The sequence below is a fragment of the Eurosta solidaginis genome, chromosome 1 (genome assembly GCF_040869045.1).
Source record: "Eurosta solidaginis isolate ZX-2024a chromosome 1, ASM4086904v1, whole genome shotgun sequence".
Classification (NCBI taxonomy): Eukaryota; Metazoa; Arthropoda; class Insecta; order Diptera; family Tephritidae; genus Eurosta; species Eurosta solidaginis.
In genome coordinates this window covers 68,921,639-68,939,209 of record NC_090319.1, presented here as the reverse complement: position 1 = coordinate 68,939,209, position 17,571 = coordinate 68,921,639, and the positions used below count along the sequence as shown (strand labels likewise).

At 32.1% G+C, this 17,571-nt stretch overlaps 1 protein-coding gene and 1 long non-coding RNA gene across 8 annotated transcripts in view; one reads left to right on the top strand and one right to left on the bottom strand.

The window, feature by feature from the left end:
- The window catches only part of srp (serpent), a 141,424-nt gene extending 136,711 nt beyond the window's left edge, over positions 1 to 4,713 (top strand). For 3 of the 7 annotated variants that reach the window (XM_067757933.1, XM_067757939.1, XM_067757932.1), the window contains exon 8: positions 175 to 2,315. In XM_067757933.1, the coding sequence (XP_067614034.1) occupies positions 175 to 1,367 (1,193 nt within the window). In that variant the 3' untranslated portion in view covers positions 1,368 to 2,315. Of the gene's footprint in view, positions 1 to 174; positions 2,316 to 4,082 lie in introns of those variants that run through there. The other 4 variants (XR_010947804.1, XM_067757951.1, XM_067757946.1 and 1 more) reach the window with 4 other exon arrangements.
- The window catches only part of LOC137234448 (uncharacterized), a 79,080-nt gene that overhangs the window by 5,009 nt on the left and 56,500 nt on the right, over positions 1 to 17,571 (bottom strand). The window lies entirely within an intron of this gene.

The following is a 17,571-nucleotide window of genomic DNA, read 5'->3' as shown; positions in this document are numbered from 1 at the left end:
CATGCGCTGCATCAATCAATCCATCACACCTCGCTCTATCTTGCACCTTAACTATAATTTGTAAATGTGTGTGTATGCTCATTATTGGTGTTAAACAATCATAATCAACTATAAACAATTCATCAACACAACTAACACCAACACAAATGAAAAAAAAAAAAAAAATAACCACAGAACTAAAACATTTAACAACTAACTTGCAACAGCAACAACAACAGTTACAAGCACAACAACAACCTACGCAATTGTTGCATATGAAACAGGAGCCACATAGCAATCAGAACAACAATACAGTGCTTATGTCACCAAAAACCAATGATGGTAGCATTTCACCGACAGACTCTAAATCACCATTAATGGCATTAATGCCCGCATCGCCACATATGACACAACAGCAACAACATTTGGAAGATGTGGCTGCTATGCACGAGCAAGTACGCCAGCAAGAACAACAACAACAACAACAACTGCAACAATCATATAATCAAAAAATTTCGCCAATGACACAAATACACTCACCAATTATGTACTCATCCACATCGCCGACACATAATGGGCATTTAAATAACAACAATAACAATAGCACTGCATTTAATAACAACAACAATCATATTCTTAATAACAACAATACTTTAAAGCTTATGCAGAAACACTTGCAGACGCAACAGCAGCAGCAGCAGCAACAACAACACGCATCATCCTCACCGCACCAACAACATCAACACCACCAACAACAATTGATGGCACAACAACTTATGCAACTGATGCCGGCACATTCATCCTCTCCCATCACCACAACAGCAATTTCAATGCCACCAACACCGACCACACCAACCACACCGACAACAGTGGCGAATCAACAGCAAGAACAACTCTTTCAACAAATGATACAACATCATCAACATCAGTTGCAACATGGTCAACAACAGCAGTTGCATTTATCTAATATGCATTATCAGCATCAACAATATATACAACAGCAACAACTACAACATCATGAACCACAAAGTCCTGCCCGCTCAGTTTCGCCAGCTCATTCGACTTTTGGTGAATTGGTGCCATTGCAAGAAGAGCATGCCATCAAAATTGAGCAATTACAACAACAACAGCAACAACTTCATCATCATCAACATCAACACTCACATGTGCTGCATAATGATGTTGCGCTCAGTCGTAGTCCATCGCTGGAAGAAAATGATTTAATGCTGGAATTGCAACAACAACAACAGCACGAACATGCACAATCAATAGCAATGCACTTGCATCAGCAACAACAAGAATTACATCATCAACATCAACAACATCTTTTTGAATTGCATGAATTTGAAAGGAAATATGAACGCGAGTCTGTGGTGAAAACGGAATGAGTGGTTATGTGATTATGGTGCGTTATGTTGAGAGACGAACAGCGTTAGACCAAAGATGGAAATTTTTCTACGCAACAATTTTTTTAAGTGTAAGTAAGTTAAAATAGGCATTCCATGCACTTCAGCTCATGGATTTTCCATTACCGATTTTGCTGAAATTTGGATTATTGTATTATTCGAAAAAGGTTTATACGATTTCTTAAATTTTTTTCTTCCCGCTCATTGAGAGCTATGAATTTTCGAAAATTTCGCGATTTTCGATATCGAACATTTCGTGTAAGGTAAAAAAGGGGTTAGTTCGTTAACAAATGCTAATAATTTGATCAAACTTGATAAATGAATTGGTCTTATGACGTAAGTTTCAAATTTTGGAAAATTACCTGGTTTCGAATTTTTAAATTTACTTTTTTGTTTGTTTTGGGGTAAAAAATATCGACTTCGGTAATTTTTGTTTTTAGGCGTAAATTTTTCTTCTGAAAAAATTTGCATAAAGTAGATAATTTATTGCAAAATTAATTCTTTTTTTATTCGAAGTTTATTTTTAAATTCGCGCTCGGAAACACAAATTCTGGGGGAACTTTGTGAAATTATGAAGTCAAAAACAAATTTCTAACACTTTAACAAATTATTGTTTGATGTTTTTTTTTTTTCATTTCACCGAACAGGAATTTCACTGGTGTAATAATTTTCAAAATTACCACTTCCGGAAAAAAAATTTTTTTCTTGTATTTTTTTTTTAAACTTGTATAACAATGTTCCAATTTATGTAGGTTACAAGTTTTTCACACACAACACAAATTCACTTTTAATATTTATGACGGGCTTAAAAAAAAATATATTAATAAAGTTTGGTAAACAATTTTGAAATTTTTTTTGTTAACTTTTTGAAAATTTTTTCTAAAAATTCATATTTTTTTTACTACAAGTTTTTTTTTTTTGTATGTACAAATTTTAAAAACTTTACTCCTAAAAACACAACTTTCATGCCTGCATAATGATGAGTTTAAAGTTTGTTTTCCAACATTTAAATAAATAATTTTTTTGTTTCTTTCTCTTAATAAAATAATAAAAAAAATTTTCTAACTTGGGTTACAAGTTTTTCCTATTTTAAACCTGATCTCCTATTTTGTTATATGTTAAATATTATGAGTTAAACATTTATAAAATTTTACAAAAAAAATATTAGAGAATCCGCAAAAAAATTTGCAAAAAATAGTTCATTATAAATATAATTGTTATTTATTTGAATGTTAAAATATATTACATTTGCAAAATTTTACGTTTTTCATGAAATTTTAAATCAAATTTTTCTACTAAATAGATTTCTTGTTTCGAAACTAGAGCTTACGATTTCTTCTCGAACACAAGCGAGATTTTCGAAACCCGAGAAATCGAGAACTCGACTTCTGGCGAGATTCTCGTGTCTCGAAGTACTCGTAAATCTCACGAGCTTCTCGACATAAACTTAATTGCTGTATGGACAGTATTTATACACTTGGTTTTTATACTTGTGATTTTTTTTTTATTATATTGCTTTCCACTGACATTTAACTCAAAACATATTTATTATACATATAAGTTTGTTCACATTATTTTATTTTTTTAACGAGACATAGAGAACACGGATTCTCGCGAGATTTTCGAATCTCGAAATACATGCGAGCTTCTCGACTTTCAATTCAGTCGCTGCATTGGCAGTTTTCTATACATTTCGGTGTTTTTTACTTGTGGTTTTGTGGAAATTTTCGCTTGTGCTCCAGAAGAAATCGTAAGGTTAGGTTAGGTTAAACTGGCCTGTCCATGAGGACCTCACATAGAATGATTGAGACCGTAGTGTTACCAGAAGTTTGTTTTAACGACCAAACTGAAAAACCCTATCAAAAACCAGGAACTATGTTATAAAATAACTCCGTCCTCTTGGCAAATACTAGAAGCTTCCTAGTACTTAAGCCACTTGCTGCTTCTAGATTTGACAGTGTCACACTCCTAATAGCTGGAGTCTTAGCCTGACAAGTGCAGGGCACGAGCACAGAACGTGCTCGATCTTTTCCTCCTCCAACCCGCACTTCCTACATCTGCTATCACTGACCAAGCCTAATTTAAAGGCATGTGACGCCAGAAGGCAGTGTCCAGTCAGAATACCCGTGATGAGTCTACAGTCCTCTCTTTTTAATGATAGAAGCAACTTTGTTAGTCTAATGTTGAAAGACCTACACATAATCTTCGACACTTTACAGCCCCGCGCTTGAACCCACGCCTTTCCCGCTTGGTCGATCATGTGCACCTCTTGCCTTCGCTTAATCTCGCCCAGTCTGATTGGGACGTCTACAGAGCAAGCTACAAGGGATGCGCCCTTTTTACCTAGTTCGTCCGTTTTTTCATTCCCATCTATTCCCATATGCCCTGGGACCCAATATAGATGTATGCTTCTCCATGTCCCGATTCTCTCCAGCGACTGCTTACACTCTAACACGCATTGTTGTGCTGAAATCGTAAGCTCTATATAAAACAGCTAATGAATCGATTAATTTGAATGTCGAGAAGCTCGCGAGTTAAGTATGTACTTTCGATTTTAAATAAAACAATATACTTTATTTGTATCTATATGTACTTTAATGAATTCTAAACTGAAGTTCATATGCTTCAGTGTAATAGAAGACTAACTTATTTCTTTGCTTAATCGTCTATTTATATGCTCTGGTTTCTTTTGTTTAGTGGCTGCTGATAATGTTCAAAAAAAGGATCTTGCTGATAATGTTTAAGTAGAAATCTTATCTATGCTTACAATGGTTGAATAGGAATCTTTTGTTCGCTGATAATATTTTATTTGGTTTTGTTTATGTTTGTATTTGGTTTATGTTTAAATAGAAATCTTATCTTTGCTTACAATGTTTTGGTTTCTGATAATGGTTAATAGATAGATAGACAATGTTTAAAGAGGACCATACTTTTTATGTAAACTACTGATTCTATATCATACATGGGATGATGTTATCGGTACAGTAGTGTATTTTCTGTTGCACTAACTCTCCTCCCTCTTAAAATTAAATGTCCTCATTTACAATTTGGACTCTAGTAATTTTTGTTTTCTTTCTTCATGGTCTTTTTGACATTGTATTAGTGCTCTTTGATAAAGTATATTCCTTCTCCTTACTCTAAATTCTAATAATAGTTTGGTTATTGTGATTAATAGGGTTATAATTAATATAGTTATAAATGTAGTCTTGATTGGATTTTGTTCAATTGGTAAAAATATGGATAATATTTCGTCTAGATTATTGAACTTGTATTCTGATTGAGATTCTAAGTATTCTAATATATCTAGATTTTCTTTATGCTTTTTATGGAGTATTTTTACCATAGTTTCCCTAATGTTTATATATACTTCGTTATTTAATGTTATATTGGTTTTGAAATAAATTAAAAAATCTCCATCTAAAATCTCGTTGTTTAATATATTCAATCCGCTAATAATAATGTTTTCGTTACCATAATTAATAAAGGGTGGATTCTTTTCTTTTATCATTTTACATTGAGCATTATTTTTCTCTAATATTTGTATTGTACATCCGTCCTTTTTATTCTGCTTACATATAGTTTGATCTATAAAATCTTTACATTTATTGATTCTTACGTATTGATTTCCTTTACATAAAGCAATATTTTTATCCATAACTAATTTTCCTTTTTTTGAAGCTAATGAGTGGATGTAGAATTGTTCACATTTTTCTTTGATTTTGGGTATTTGTAAACTGTTACAAAGTTTTGTTTGAATTTAACAATTTTAATTTCTGCATATTCTAAAATATTTATGGTTAAAACATTTGTTTTTTCTTTCGCAATGATTTCTGTAATTTCTTCTAAGTCCAATAAAGTTGACAGGAAGTTGTTATTTTTTGCTAAATTAATTGTAGTTAGGAGAGTATTAAGTTCATTGTAGACTTCTGTGAGTATTAATTTTTCAGAGAAATCCTTGGGGTTTAATTTGTTTAATATTTTTTCGAAATTACTATTTATTATTTTTTGTTTATTGTGTCCCTCAATTAGTTGATTGATTCTTGTCTGTATCTCTACTTCATCATCGTGGTCTGGTGTACCTGTTATCCATTTTAATATTGTCCCTAAAGCGTTTAATCCTCTTTTAAATCTATTAACTGGATTAATATGTCTTATTAATATTTCAATTTTTCGGTGTAATATTTTCACTTCAGGATTTGAATCTAAATTATATTTTGAGTTTAATATATTTTGATAAGGTGTTAATATTCTAGTTAAATTTGTAATATGATATAAATAATCATAGCTATCAAATATAAAAGCTGGATTCGTTTCTATTAATATATAATCTTTTCCTTTCAGGTCTGTAATACTTGTGTCTGAACTAATTCTGTTTATGCACAGCAAGATTATTATTATTGTGAGATTCATTTCTAGTTCGTACGGATGTTATCTTTGTGTATTATTCTTTTATCAGTTGTTGTGACTGTTTTACCGTTATCCTGTTCAATTATTTTTTTCATAAATCTATCGTGTTTTTTATTTCTTCGGCTTCTCTTAACGTAAATAATATCACCTTTCTCGTAAATAATTTGTTTGTTCGGTGCCTTCTGTTGGGTGATATCTCTTTCTTGCTTATAACGAATTCTGTTTCTGATGACTGTATAGTCGTATCCTCCCCTGTTGAAAAAAACGTCCTCGGGTTTATGTCCTGTGACCGAGTGAATGGTATTATTGTACTGTCGTACTGCTTCGAATATTACCTCTTCGTGTTTACCTTTGGTTTCCTTTACTAGTAAGTTAGTTAGCTCCACTATTGTGCTGTGCGTCCGCTCTACTTGACCGTTCGTTGTCGAATGTTGTGGTGGCACTGATGTGTGCTGTATATGTAGTCGATCGTATAAGGATTTTGCTACTACATTAACATATGTCGGGTCGTTATCAGTTGTTAGGTTCGTTGCGTATGGGAATATTTGGGATAGTATTTCATTCAAATATATGTATGAGTTTTTCTTATCTGGTATTTTTCTTATATAGCAGAATTTTGAGTATCTATCTACTGTAGTTATATATATTTGGTTGTCCATAAAAAATGTATCCATGTGCAGATGTGTACCTACTTCATTTGGTATTGGTGTTTTTCCGTAAAGTAATTTATTAGGACGTCTGTCGTATTTACATTTTTTACATATCTCACATATTTGTGCTGCTTTCTTTGCCATATCTCGCATGTTAGGCCAGTAATAGCTCTCAGACAGTTCTTTTATATTATTTCTATAATTTCTATGTGCTCTTCTGTGTATTTGTTCAACTATCTCATTCTGTTCATTTTCGTCAGTGATGTCTCTGACTAATGCATTTGTTATTACAAAAGTAGTGGTTGGGAAAGTTTGTACTAGTGTAGTTTTTATTTTGTATAGAATTTCTTCGGTAGTGATTATGGCGTTAATATTGTTTGGGTGTAGTACGCCTTTAATATCACTTATCAATTGTTCTATAGTTGTGAAGTATATGGTATGTCTAAATTTTCCGAATATATTTTTACTTTCTATTCTTACTAATCCATTGTTAGTTTGGATAATAATTTGATTATTAAAATGGTTTAAGCTAGTGCCTACCCTTCTTATGGTTTCAGTGGGTGAGCTGAGTTGAGAGTGCTGCGATTCTGAGTCGGTTAATTGATTAATTTGTTGCCGACTTAGTGCATCCGCAACGATCTTTTGAGAACCTGGTTTGTATACCAATTTGGCACCGTATTCTTCTATTTGGTTTTTCCACCTTTTTAGTTTATTATTAGGGTTCTTCTCTGAAATAGAGTAGGTTAAGGACTGATGATCCGTATAGATTGTAAGGTCTGATCGTCCATATAAATAGTTTCTGAGTTTTTGTAGTGCCCAAATTATGGCTAATAACTCTTTTTCGTTTGTGCTATATTTTTGTTCCGTCTCGCTTAGTGTTCTGGATATAAAACAAATGGGATTTCTACCTTGGGATAACACAGCTCCTATGGCAAAATTACTTGCGTCCGTGGTTAAATCAAAGGGTTTATTGAAATCGGGTTGAAAGAGTTCGACTTGTGCTTGTAATTCCTTTTTTAATATATTCATCGCTTTTATGGCTTCCTCATCTAATTTTATTTGCATTCTTTCATTTTGCTTTTTCTTTACGATACCGTTTTCTCCTCTTAAAAACAATGTTAGGGGTTTGGTAATCTTGGCGTAGTCTTTGATGAATTTTCTATAATATCCTGCTAGCCCTAAAAATGATCTTAATTCTTTCAGATTCATAGGCACAGGGTAGTTTTTTATGGTCTCAATTTTTTGTGGGTCTACAGTTATTCTGTTATGTTTAATAATATGTCCTAAATATTCAGTGCTGTCTTTGAAAAAATGAGATTTTTCATATGAAATCTTCATATTTGCTTGACGCAGTGCATTTATAACAATTCTTATGTGTTCCATATGTTCATCATGTGAGGATGAATATATTAACACATCGTCTATATATACATGTACGAATTTTCCTATGTAATTTCTTAATATGTCATCTACGCATCTTTGAAATATTGAAGGTGCATTCTTTAGTCCAAACGGCAGCCTTAAGAATTCATATTTTGCTCCGTTTATGCTAAAGGCTGTCTTTTCGGTGTCTGAATCCTTGATTTTTGTCTGATGGAAACCTGCTTCCAAATCTAGGGTTGTAAAAACAGTTGCTTTACCTAAATTCTGTATTGTCATGTTGACATCAGGTATGGGATATCTATCGGTAATGGTTTCGCTATTCAATTTCTGGAAGTCTATGACCATTCTTCTCTTAGGGTTTCCTAACTCGTCGGTTCCTTTCTTTGGTACAGTCCAAACGGGTGAGTTATAGGGACTCTTACTGGGTTTAATTATATTATTCTCTAGCATTTTATTTATTTCTTTATTTATGAAATTATTGTCTGAAAAGGGGTAAGGGTAATGTTTCGTCCATATTGGCTCTTCAGTTTTAGTGCGAATCGTGGCTTCAATTGTTGTTGTAAATGGTAAAATAGGATATGTTTCCTCATTAATTCTCATAATTTCTTCAACCTCTTTTTTATATTTGCTCTCATCTATTGTGAAATTTACTTGACTGACATCCATTTCTTTTTTCTTCTGCTCTGTTCTCCTGACAAACATCATTTTATATTCGAACAGATCTATCTTAGCCTTCATTTCCCTCAAGGATTGTTCTCCTAATATCATATCAAATTCTTTTAGTTCTTCGATTTCAAAAAATACTAATTCTTGTCCTAGCATTCTTATCTTCTTAGCTGAGTTTATTGTGTTTGAACCATTCAGAGTTCTAGTAACAAATTTTTTAACTGGAAAGGTCTTTCCATTTGGAATATTTTTCCTAATATAATTTAATGTCGAGCCTATGTCTATTAAAACTAAAAGTTTTTTATTATCATGTAAAATAATCTGAAGACACGGCAGATTATTTACTCGTCTAAAAAAGTAGCTCTATTTTCAAATTCACTTTCATCTATATTTACCTTTAATGACTGATCACTATTATTATCCGTTATTTGATTGATCCTTTGTAGTTTCTGCGGTACTATATTATATCTTGATGACGTTGGTTGGTGGTTTCGTTTAAATGGTTCTCTATTGGGATTAAAAGGTGCATATCCTGCTCTTTGTCGTTCATAGTTGTTTCTGAAAGGATTCTGTTGATACGATTGCTGTTGTTGATGCTGATTATTCGTGGATTGCCGGAATCTTCCTATTGATGTATCCACGTCCATTGGTGTCGGGTTTGATCTCCCCATATGGGGAATAGGTTCAACTCCTGGTTGATACCTCCTTTCATTTTGTGGCTGTTTAGGGTAGTTACACGCTTCTCGTCGTATCGGATTATTCTGCCTTTTATAAAGAATCTCCGTGGCGATTGCGTATGCACTTTCTAAATCTCTTGGTTTTGCTGCATATAATGTGTGTTGAGTAAATTCATCATTTATACCATTGCGGAAGCAATCTATGGCCATTTCTTTTGTGACCTGCTGTAGAGAGTGAGTATTCCCTGGGTAATCAATTTCACATTTAGTCATTGCTAAATTAAAGATTTGACAGATCTTGCTGTGGAATTCGGATAGCGTCTGTTTTCCTTGTATTTGTCTTTTCATTTCCTCTATGAGGGCGTTATAGCTTCTAGTATCGGCGTAGCTGTAATCTAGACGATTGAGTATTGCTTGTAAGTGGAACACTGTGCCATGATTCTGTAGAAGAGTTGCTGGTTCTCCTTCGATCTTCGTGTGACGTATTATAAATAATGCATCGTAATATGGTTTGGTATTAATAAAGGCTTCTATGGGACTTATTGCTGATATAATGGTTGCCCTCCGTGTCCTGTATTTGGATGTGTCTCCGTTGAACACTGGTAGCCGTTCGAATAGTCTCAGATTTATTTCATTTGCATTGTTTATCCTGGGACTTATCGGTTGGAATTCTTCGATATTAGGTACTTGCGCTTGCCGCAGCTGGGCTAATTGTTCTTCTATAGCGGCATGAGCTTGTTCCAAGGTTACTAACCTTGCTTCCATAATGATTCCCCTGCTTTGGTCAAACACTTGTAATCGTTTTTTGCGGAAGAGGTCCAGTTTTATTTTCTGGTTCTCCTTGTCCTCTTTTTCAGGACGTGTGGAATTTGGTTTTTTAGGAGTTCCTTTTATTATTCACTTATTCACTTATTCACTTATTGAGCCCCCAGTTAAGTATGTACTTTCGATTTTAAATAAAACAATATACTTTATTTGTATCTATATGTACTTTAATGAATTCTAAACTGAAGTTCATATGCTTCAGTGTAATAGAAGACTAACTTATTTCTATGCTTAATCGTTTATTTATATGCTCTGGTTTCTTTTGTTTAGTGGCTGCTGATAATGTTCAAAAAAAGGATCTTGCTGATAATGTTTAAGTAGAAATCTTATCTACGCTTACAATGATTGAATAGGAATCTTTTGTTCGCTGATAATATTTTATTTGGTTTTGTTTATGTTTTGTTTATGTTTGTATTTGGTTTATGTTTAAATAGAAATCTTATCTTTGCTTACAATGTTTTGGTTTCTGATAATGGTTAATAGATAGATAGACAATGTTTAAAGAGGACCATACTTTTTATGTAAACTACTGATTCTATATCATACATGGGATGATGTTATCGGTACAGTAGTGTATTTTCTGTTGCACTAACTCGCGAGCCTTACGAGCCTTGCGAGTAATTTGAGATTCGAGAATCTCGCGCGAAGGCGAGACTCGCGAGAAATATCTTCTCGAACAAGTTCGAGAAATCGTAAGCTCTATTCGAAACTTCTTTTCTTTTACATATTTTCAAAAATACTACTTTCGGAAACAGCAATTTTTAAGTCCGAATAGTAATGAGTTAAAAGTTAGTATTCCAACATTTAAATAAATTATTTTTTCAACTTGGGTTACAAGTTCTTCCATAATTCATAATTTGAATAATATATATATGCATATGTACATATATTTTTTTTTTAAATAAATTTGCGAAAAATTTTAAAATTTCCCTTAAAATTTATTTTCAATATTTTAAAAAAATGTTGCTTCATTCAAATCATTTTTAGTTCTTTAATTATTAATTAATAAGCTTGGGGAGCTATTTATCTTTGGGAAGTTTTTGTTTTTTATTAAACATATTTTGCTATTTTAAGTGGTTTCCGAAAAAAATGTTGCCAAAAATATTTCATTACGATTTTTTTTTTATTTCAATTGCTTTTCTTTATAGGAATTCTCAAAAATATTATACCGAAAACATAAATTTTAAGCCTACCCTCGTTGTTTAAAAGTCACTTTGAATTTTCAAATAACAATTTTTTGTGGTTTTTTTTTTTTTAAATAAACTTGGGAAACAATTTTTCAACTTGGTAAATTTTTGTTTTTTAGTTGTTTGCTCTTTTACTAAATTCCCAGAAAAAAATTTCAAAAAAAAAAAATTTATTATAAATTTTATATTTTTTTATTCCAACTTTTAGTTTTTTAAAGTCTCAAAATACTGCACACGGCATCACATCAAAAAGTGGAAGTTTCGTCGAATTTTTTTGAGACAAATTTTTTATTTCATTTTATTTGTTTAAATGCTTTTGATAATTCGGGTAATCTTTGATTTGACATCTTTCGCTTTTATTTTTTTAATAAATTTTCTAAAAAAATTTGCAAAAAAATAGTTCATTATTCAATTCAATTAAATTTTTTTTCTTATAAAAAGCTCAAATTCATCACTTCCGGAAACATAAATTTTAAGCCTGGTCTAATAAATCGAGAATGATAGTTCAAAAGGTTTTTCGATTTTTCTGTTTTTTTTTTTTACAAAATTTCTGCACAATTTTTCAATAATTATTATTTTTTTTTCAATAAATTTTCTGTATAGTCAAAAAGAAAAATTCTTCAGAAATGCTTTTTTTTTGGTTATTTCAATATTAAGAAAAGTAAAAAAAAATTGTATGAATCTTTCGACTTTTATTTATAAAAATTTAACAAAATTTTTTTTCTTATAAAAATGTTAAAACGCTTCTCTTGGAAATATCAATTTTAAGTTTGTGTTTTTTTTTTTCAACTTGAGCGATTTTCGTACTTATATTATTTAAAACTTTTTTTATAAGATCCCGGGTTCGAATCGAGCTCAAGAGCAAAAATTATTAAAATTATTTTTCCAAAAATGTTTAGAAAAAAAAATGCCTCAATATGATTTTATTATATTTCATTGCAAAAAATAACTGTTTCATACCTTTTTTTGAAGTGGTTAATCCTGCGGATTTTATTTTTTTCTTCCCGAATGAAGTACAATAAAGTAAAAATGCAAACAAAAAAATTAATATAAAATTATCGCTCTATTTTTGTTTTGGGTTTGTTTTTTTATAAAAATGAATTAAAATTTGTGCACTTATAAAAATTACAAAACTCTTTTTCTACTACTCAGAATTTTTAAGTTCAATTTCTTTTCAGTATGTTGATTTGTTGTGATTTTACACAAAGTTATTAAGACAAAAAACAAAAAAATTTCAAATAAACAAATAATTTTTCAGAATTTTTATAAGAAAAGTCCAAACAAAATCCATCATTAATTTTTTTTAGTAAAAAAAATTAATTTTGTAATAAATATGTACATAAGAAAAGTTTATGAAAAAAGATTCCGAAAGTTTAAATATTTATTATCCTTTGATTTTGTGATGTTTTTCAAAAAAAAAGTCTGTGAAAAGAATCCTGAAATTTTTGAAATTTCATATCTATTGATTTTGTGGCGAAAAAATGTTTAAACAAACTCTTTTTACTTTTACGCTGGTACACAATAGTTACCAAATTTGAGCAATTTTTTTTTTTGATAGGAAGAAATGACATGGAATGCCTCATACATGCTAAGTAAATTCAAAGATATCGAATAAAAATATTTTAAGTTTAATGTAAGGAATCTCAATTCTCCAAAGACCTCAATAGGCAATAAAAACAGTTAAATTAGCATTGTTATTAGTTCTAAAAAAATATGTAAAGTATACGACGTTAATTTAAAAAAAAAAAAAAATTATTATGAAACAAGTATGTATGTATAAAAACATAAAAAAAATCTTATCTATCTGAAAAAATTCCCATCGGTTTAGTGGACATTGTTAAAATAATTATTTTCAGCATCTAAATAGTAAAAATATTGCTAAAAGAAAAAAATAAGAAAAACGAAAAAAAATAATAATGTACATAAAAATTTTAAAATTTAGAACCATTGAAATTTATTTTGTTTGATATTATATAAGTAAGTCCGGCGAAGTGCACAATAATATTAAATAGTTCTATAGGTCTAACACAACCTCCAGGTTATGTTTTAGCGTAATGTTTTTATTTTGTTTGGGTAAATATGTTTATTAAACTCTTCGACAAATATTAAACAGAAAGACATATACTCATAAGTAGTTGTTGTAGGAAAAAAAACAAAAATACAACTAAATAGCTATAGTTTTAATATAGTTATTCTAAAATCGTTCATAAAAATTTATAAAAAACAAAAAACTTAATAAAAAAATTATAATTTTGTCGTAAAAATTATTCGAATTTCTAGTTCTAACGAAAATCTATGCTTTGAGATTTATTTTTATTTTGGTTTTTTTTTTTTACATTGTATTGTACTTAGTTCTTTTATATTATTATTATTGAAAAGCTGTCAAAACTTCTATTTTTAAGTTGATAAACTCAAATCTTGAAAAAAAAACAATAAATATTTTTAATCGATTATTTTTAAACGTAAATAAAAAATAAAGTTTTAATAGGGTTTTTAAGTAATATAGATATAAACAAAAATTCTATATATGTATAATTTTAATTATGATAATCTCGTTTCATATACAGAAATATTTGAATAAATAATTTTTAGCTATTTTGTAAAATGGTTGTTTGTAAATATCAATTTTTTATAGAAGACTAGCAGACCCGTCAGACGTTGTTCTGCCCTAAATTCGGTCTATCTGTATACATTTTAATAAGCCTTTTCTTGTTAACTCTGCCCTCTCCCCCTCTTCACTTTTTCTTAATTCTTTTATTTACTCCTCCCTCCGCCTTTTTCACTTCATCTATCTCTATCTTCGTCCCACTCTATCTCTTTCTCAGTCTCCTTCCCTTTTTCTCTTCTCTCAAGTTCTTCTAATTTTCTCATTCTTCTTTCTCCCTTATTGCCAGTCCCAGAGGGTGATATGTATTTTGTTCCAGTCCCATTACGAGTCCCAGTTCCACTCCGAGTCTCAGTCCCAGTCCCAATCCTAACTAGTAATATAGGCAAATTTATATACCAAGTTTCAGGCAAATCGAATAGGACGTATGTAAATAGATATGTGGGTATTATTAATTCATGTCTTTATTTCGGCTTCGCATGCATATTTATCAGTTTTGCCAGGTTGATGCGACTAAATCGAATATCACAATGAAAATTACTTTAAAGCTCTCAGCAACAGCTTCATTTGATATCCATATTATACATACATTCTAGACCTATCTGGGTCCACGTTTTGGCCTATATCTCGAGGCCCTAGTCACAAGTAGGCATTAAAATTCCCCTGCACTAAAGCACTAATCAACAGTTTTCGTTTGTTATCCATATTCTATAAACACATTCTAGGGGTACCCGGGTCCACGTTTTCGCCTATATCTCGAGACTCTAGTCACCCAGGGATACGAAAAATACCCCGTATCAAAGTACTCATAAACAGCTTTCATTTGTTACCCATATTGTACAACCACATCCCAGGATTACCCAGGTCCACGTTTTGATCTCAAAACCCTAGCCAGAATGGGATATGTCCGCCTCCTGGTTCTAAGTTACCTCTCCACCAATTTTCAGACAAATTGGTTCATGCGTTCTTGAGTTATAAATAGTGTAACTAATACCACTTCCTTTTTTATATATATACATCACATTAGAAACTTCAAAAATAACAGTATTTCTTCACTATTAAATGGTTGTTATCATACATATAAACTTTGCTTTTCAATCACCCTATCTATTAAAAAAAAACGCATTAAAATCCGTTGCGTAGCTTTAAATCTCTAAGCACCCAAAACGACATAAGGACAGAAAAAGCGACTTTGTTTTATACTATGTAGTGATGATTTCACTCGCAGATAAGCTTGCCAAACTATTATCTTTTTACAAAATTTCGTTAAGAAAAAGGTCATAAACTATAGTTAAGAACTTAATTTCAAGCCTACTTAGTTACTTAATTGGCGCTTCACCATTCAAACGGTCGTGGACGGCCCACAAGGCGCGCCGTTCGCTTCTTCGCTCCGCCAACTGGCGTCAACTGGTCACACCAACAGATTTTAAAGCTACAGACATTGATACGTTATCGATAACCGTATCGGTAACCTTATAACAGCTGATTCAACCAACCTTATGAGAATCAATTATTGGTGCCGCTAAGGTCGTAACCGTATCGCAGCCAACCAATTGGTTTTTGGTTTTCCGCCGTACGATAAACAGCTGATTACGTTAGGGATACGACTACAGCGATACCACCAACGGCACCAAAGACTCCGCTTTAAATCGTTTTCTATCTGTTCCTTGCAGCGGAGTGGGGGCCGCCCTCTTCTTTTGCTTCGGTAGGCGATTTCCGGTAAGAATACTTTCTCGGCCGGATCATCATCCTTCCATCCAATAGCCCAATTTCAAGCAGATTTGAACATTGTAAAGGTTTATATCTAAGATATGTATCAGCTGCCCGTTCTCAGCTGCGCTCACCTCACCATGATGCTTGTTCTATCTCCTTTTTTGTGGAGGCTATTCGACAGCGTTGTACTAGTTTGTAACAAAATATTGTAACGAATTTACTGCAGTTCCGCTTATTTCAAACCTTCTACTAAGGTTCGCTAAATTGTTGAATAAATAACTTCACTTTTCAATAATGCAAAATGACCTTTATTAAAGTACAATAACACTACTAACTTTTGCCCGACAGATAGCGTACTTAATTCAAACTGATTCTCGCGCCTCTACTGTTGCTGCTTTTGTGCTGTGTGATATGTGCGTGTAATTGTGAGCGACACTTCCACAATTACAATTGCATACTTTTGGGAGCATCTCAGATAAGATATCTGCATATGTTTGTGCGTTGCTTCTCCGCTGCGTGTAGATATAATGATTGATTCGTTTATGTAGATACATAATGATTGATTTATGGATGTGCATACAAGTCACTCTTAGCATCGGCTAAGAGATGACAGTACCCCTTAGTGTTGCTAATATTCGTAAAAATATTATATACTTACCTGCTATGTAGTACTGTTTTTTCGCTGATAACTTTTGAATGGGTGAAAAAGCTTTACTTCCGTGTTTCGATTATTAATGTTGATATAACTACGCGTCTTTTGGTATCTCATTCCTCGAATTTTGCAAAATTTTCAATAGGTCAAATATAATGCGCCACATATTTCATACTAAATCTGTAAAACAAAATTACCATCACAGCAGCCCATACCTGAAATCTCGTTCCTTTTTCCGCTAATAAATACATCTCTGCATCGAATCCGATGGCAGCAACCCCGAAAGTCGTGCCAAACGCTCGTTCCACCACGATGCACACTGTTTTGACACTTCGGTCAGTGTGTTAGGAAGAGAAGGAAACAAACATATTCTACCTGTAAACCAATACCATAGTACAAGTTTACAAGTATGATATGTATTAGAAGGAAACAATTCCTTTCTCTTTCTAACACACTGCCGTTTGAAACTTCGGTCAGTGTCAAACTATTGTGGAACTTGCGCGGAACATGCGTTTGACCCTGAACGAAGTGTCAAAATTACCGGGGTTGCTGTCGTGGAAAGCGACGCAGGGAAACAAAAGAAGGAGCGGAATATCAGATATGGATTGCTGTGATGATACATTTTTTTTGAACGTATTTAGTATGAAAATGTAGTGCACCTATATGGGTCCTACAGAAAATTATATAAAAGTCTTAAATTGGGGTATCTGAGGACGCGTAGTTATTCCACCATTAAGAATACAAACACGGGTGCTAAGTTTTTCTACCCGTTCAAAAGTTCTCCGCGTAAAACAGTTTGAAACCGAGGTCGATTGCAATAACCCGTCCAAAAATGTGGAAAGAGAAATGAAAAGATGCTTTTTGTCCTGTTATCAATAGTCCAAAGAGAAAAATGTTCAAATTATTGGAAACGAGGCAAAAACGCGTTTATTAATACCTCCCCGACGGTTTTGGTCGTACTTTAGCAATCGTCCCCGATAATAAAGTATCACAATTTGTTAATTAAAATTGTCCAAAACCTATGGATTTTAAAGAGAGTTGTAATTAAGTGCTCGTTTGAAAGTAAATAAGGATATTTCTTTGTAATTTTATAATACAAATTTTACGCAGATTTCGTTAGCAGCTACTACACTTTTCTTGGACCTCAGAAGTACAACAGTGCCAAATAGCATCCACAAAAAAAAAACGAACAAGAACAAGCATTTTATCAGGTAAGCGTGGCTGTGTATGTGCGTGCTGCTACATATCCTACTTGTAGACCTGTACTATGAACCAATACAATTGTGTTAAAAAAAAGGCTATTGTAAAGTTCTTTGCTTTTCCGATATGTTCGAGACCCTCCTAAAGGGCAAATTAATGATGACTTATCCATAACCAGATAAAACAGCTGATCGAAACAACCTTATGGAAATCAATATAAT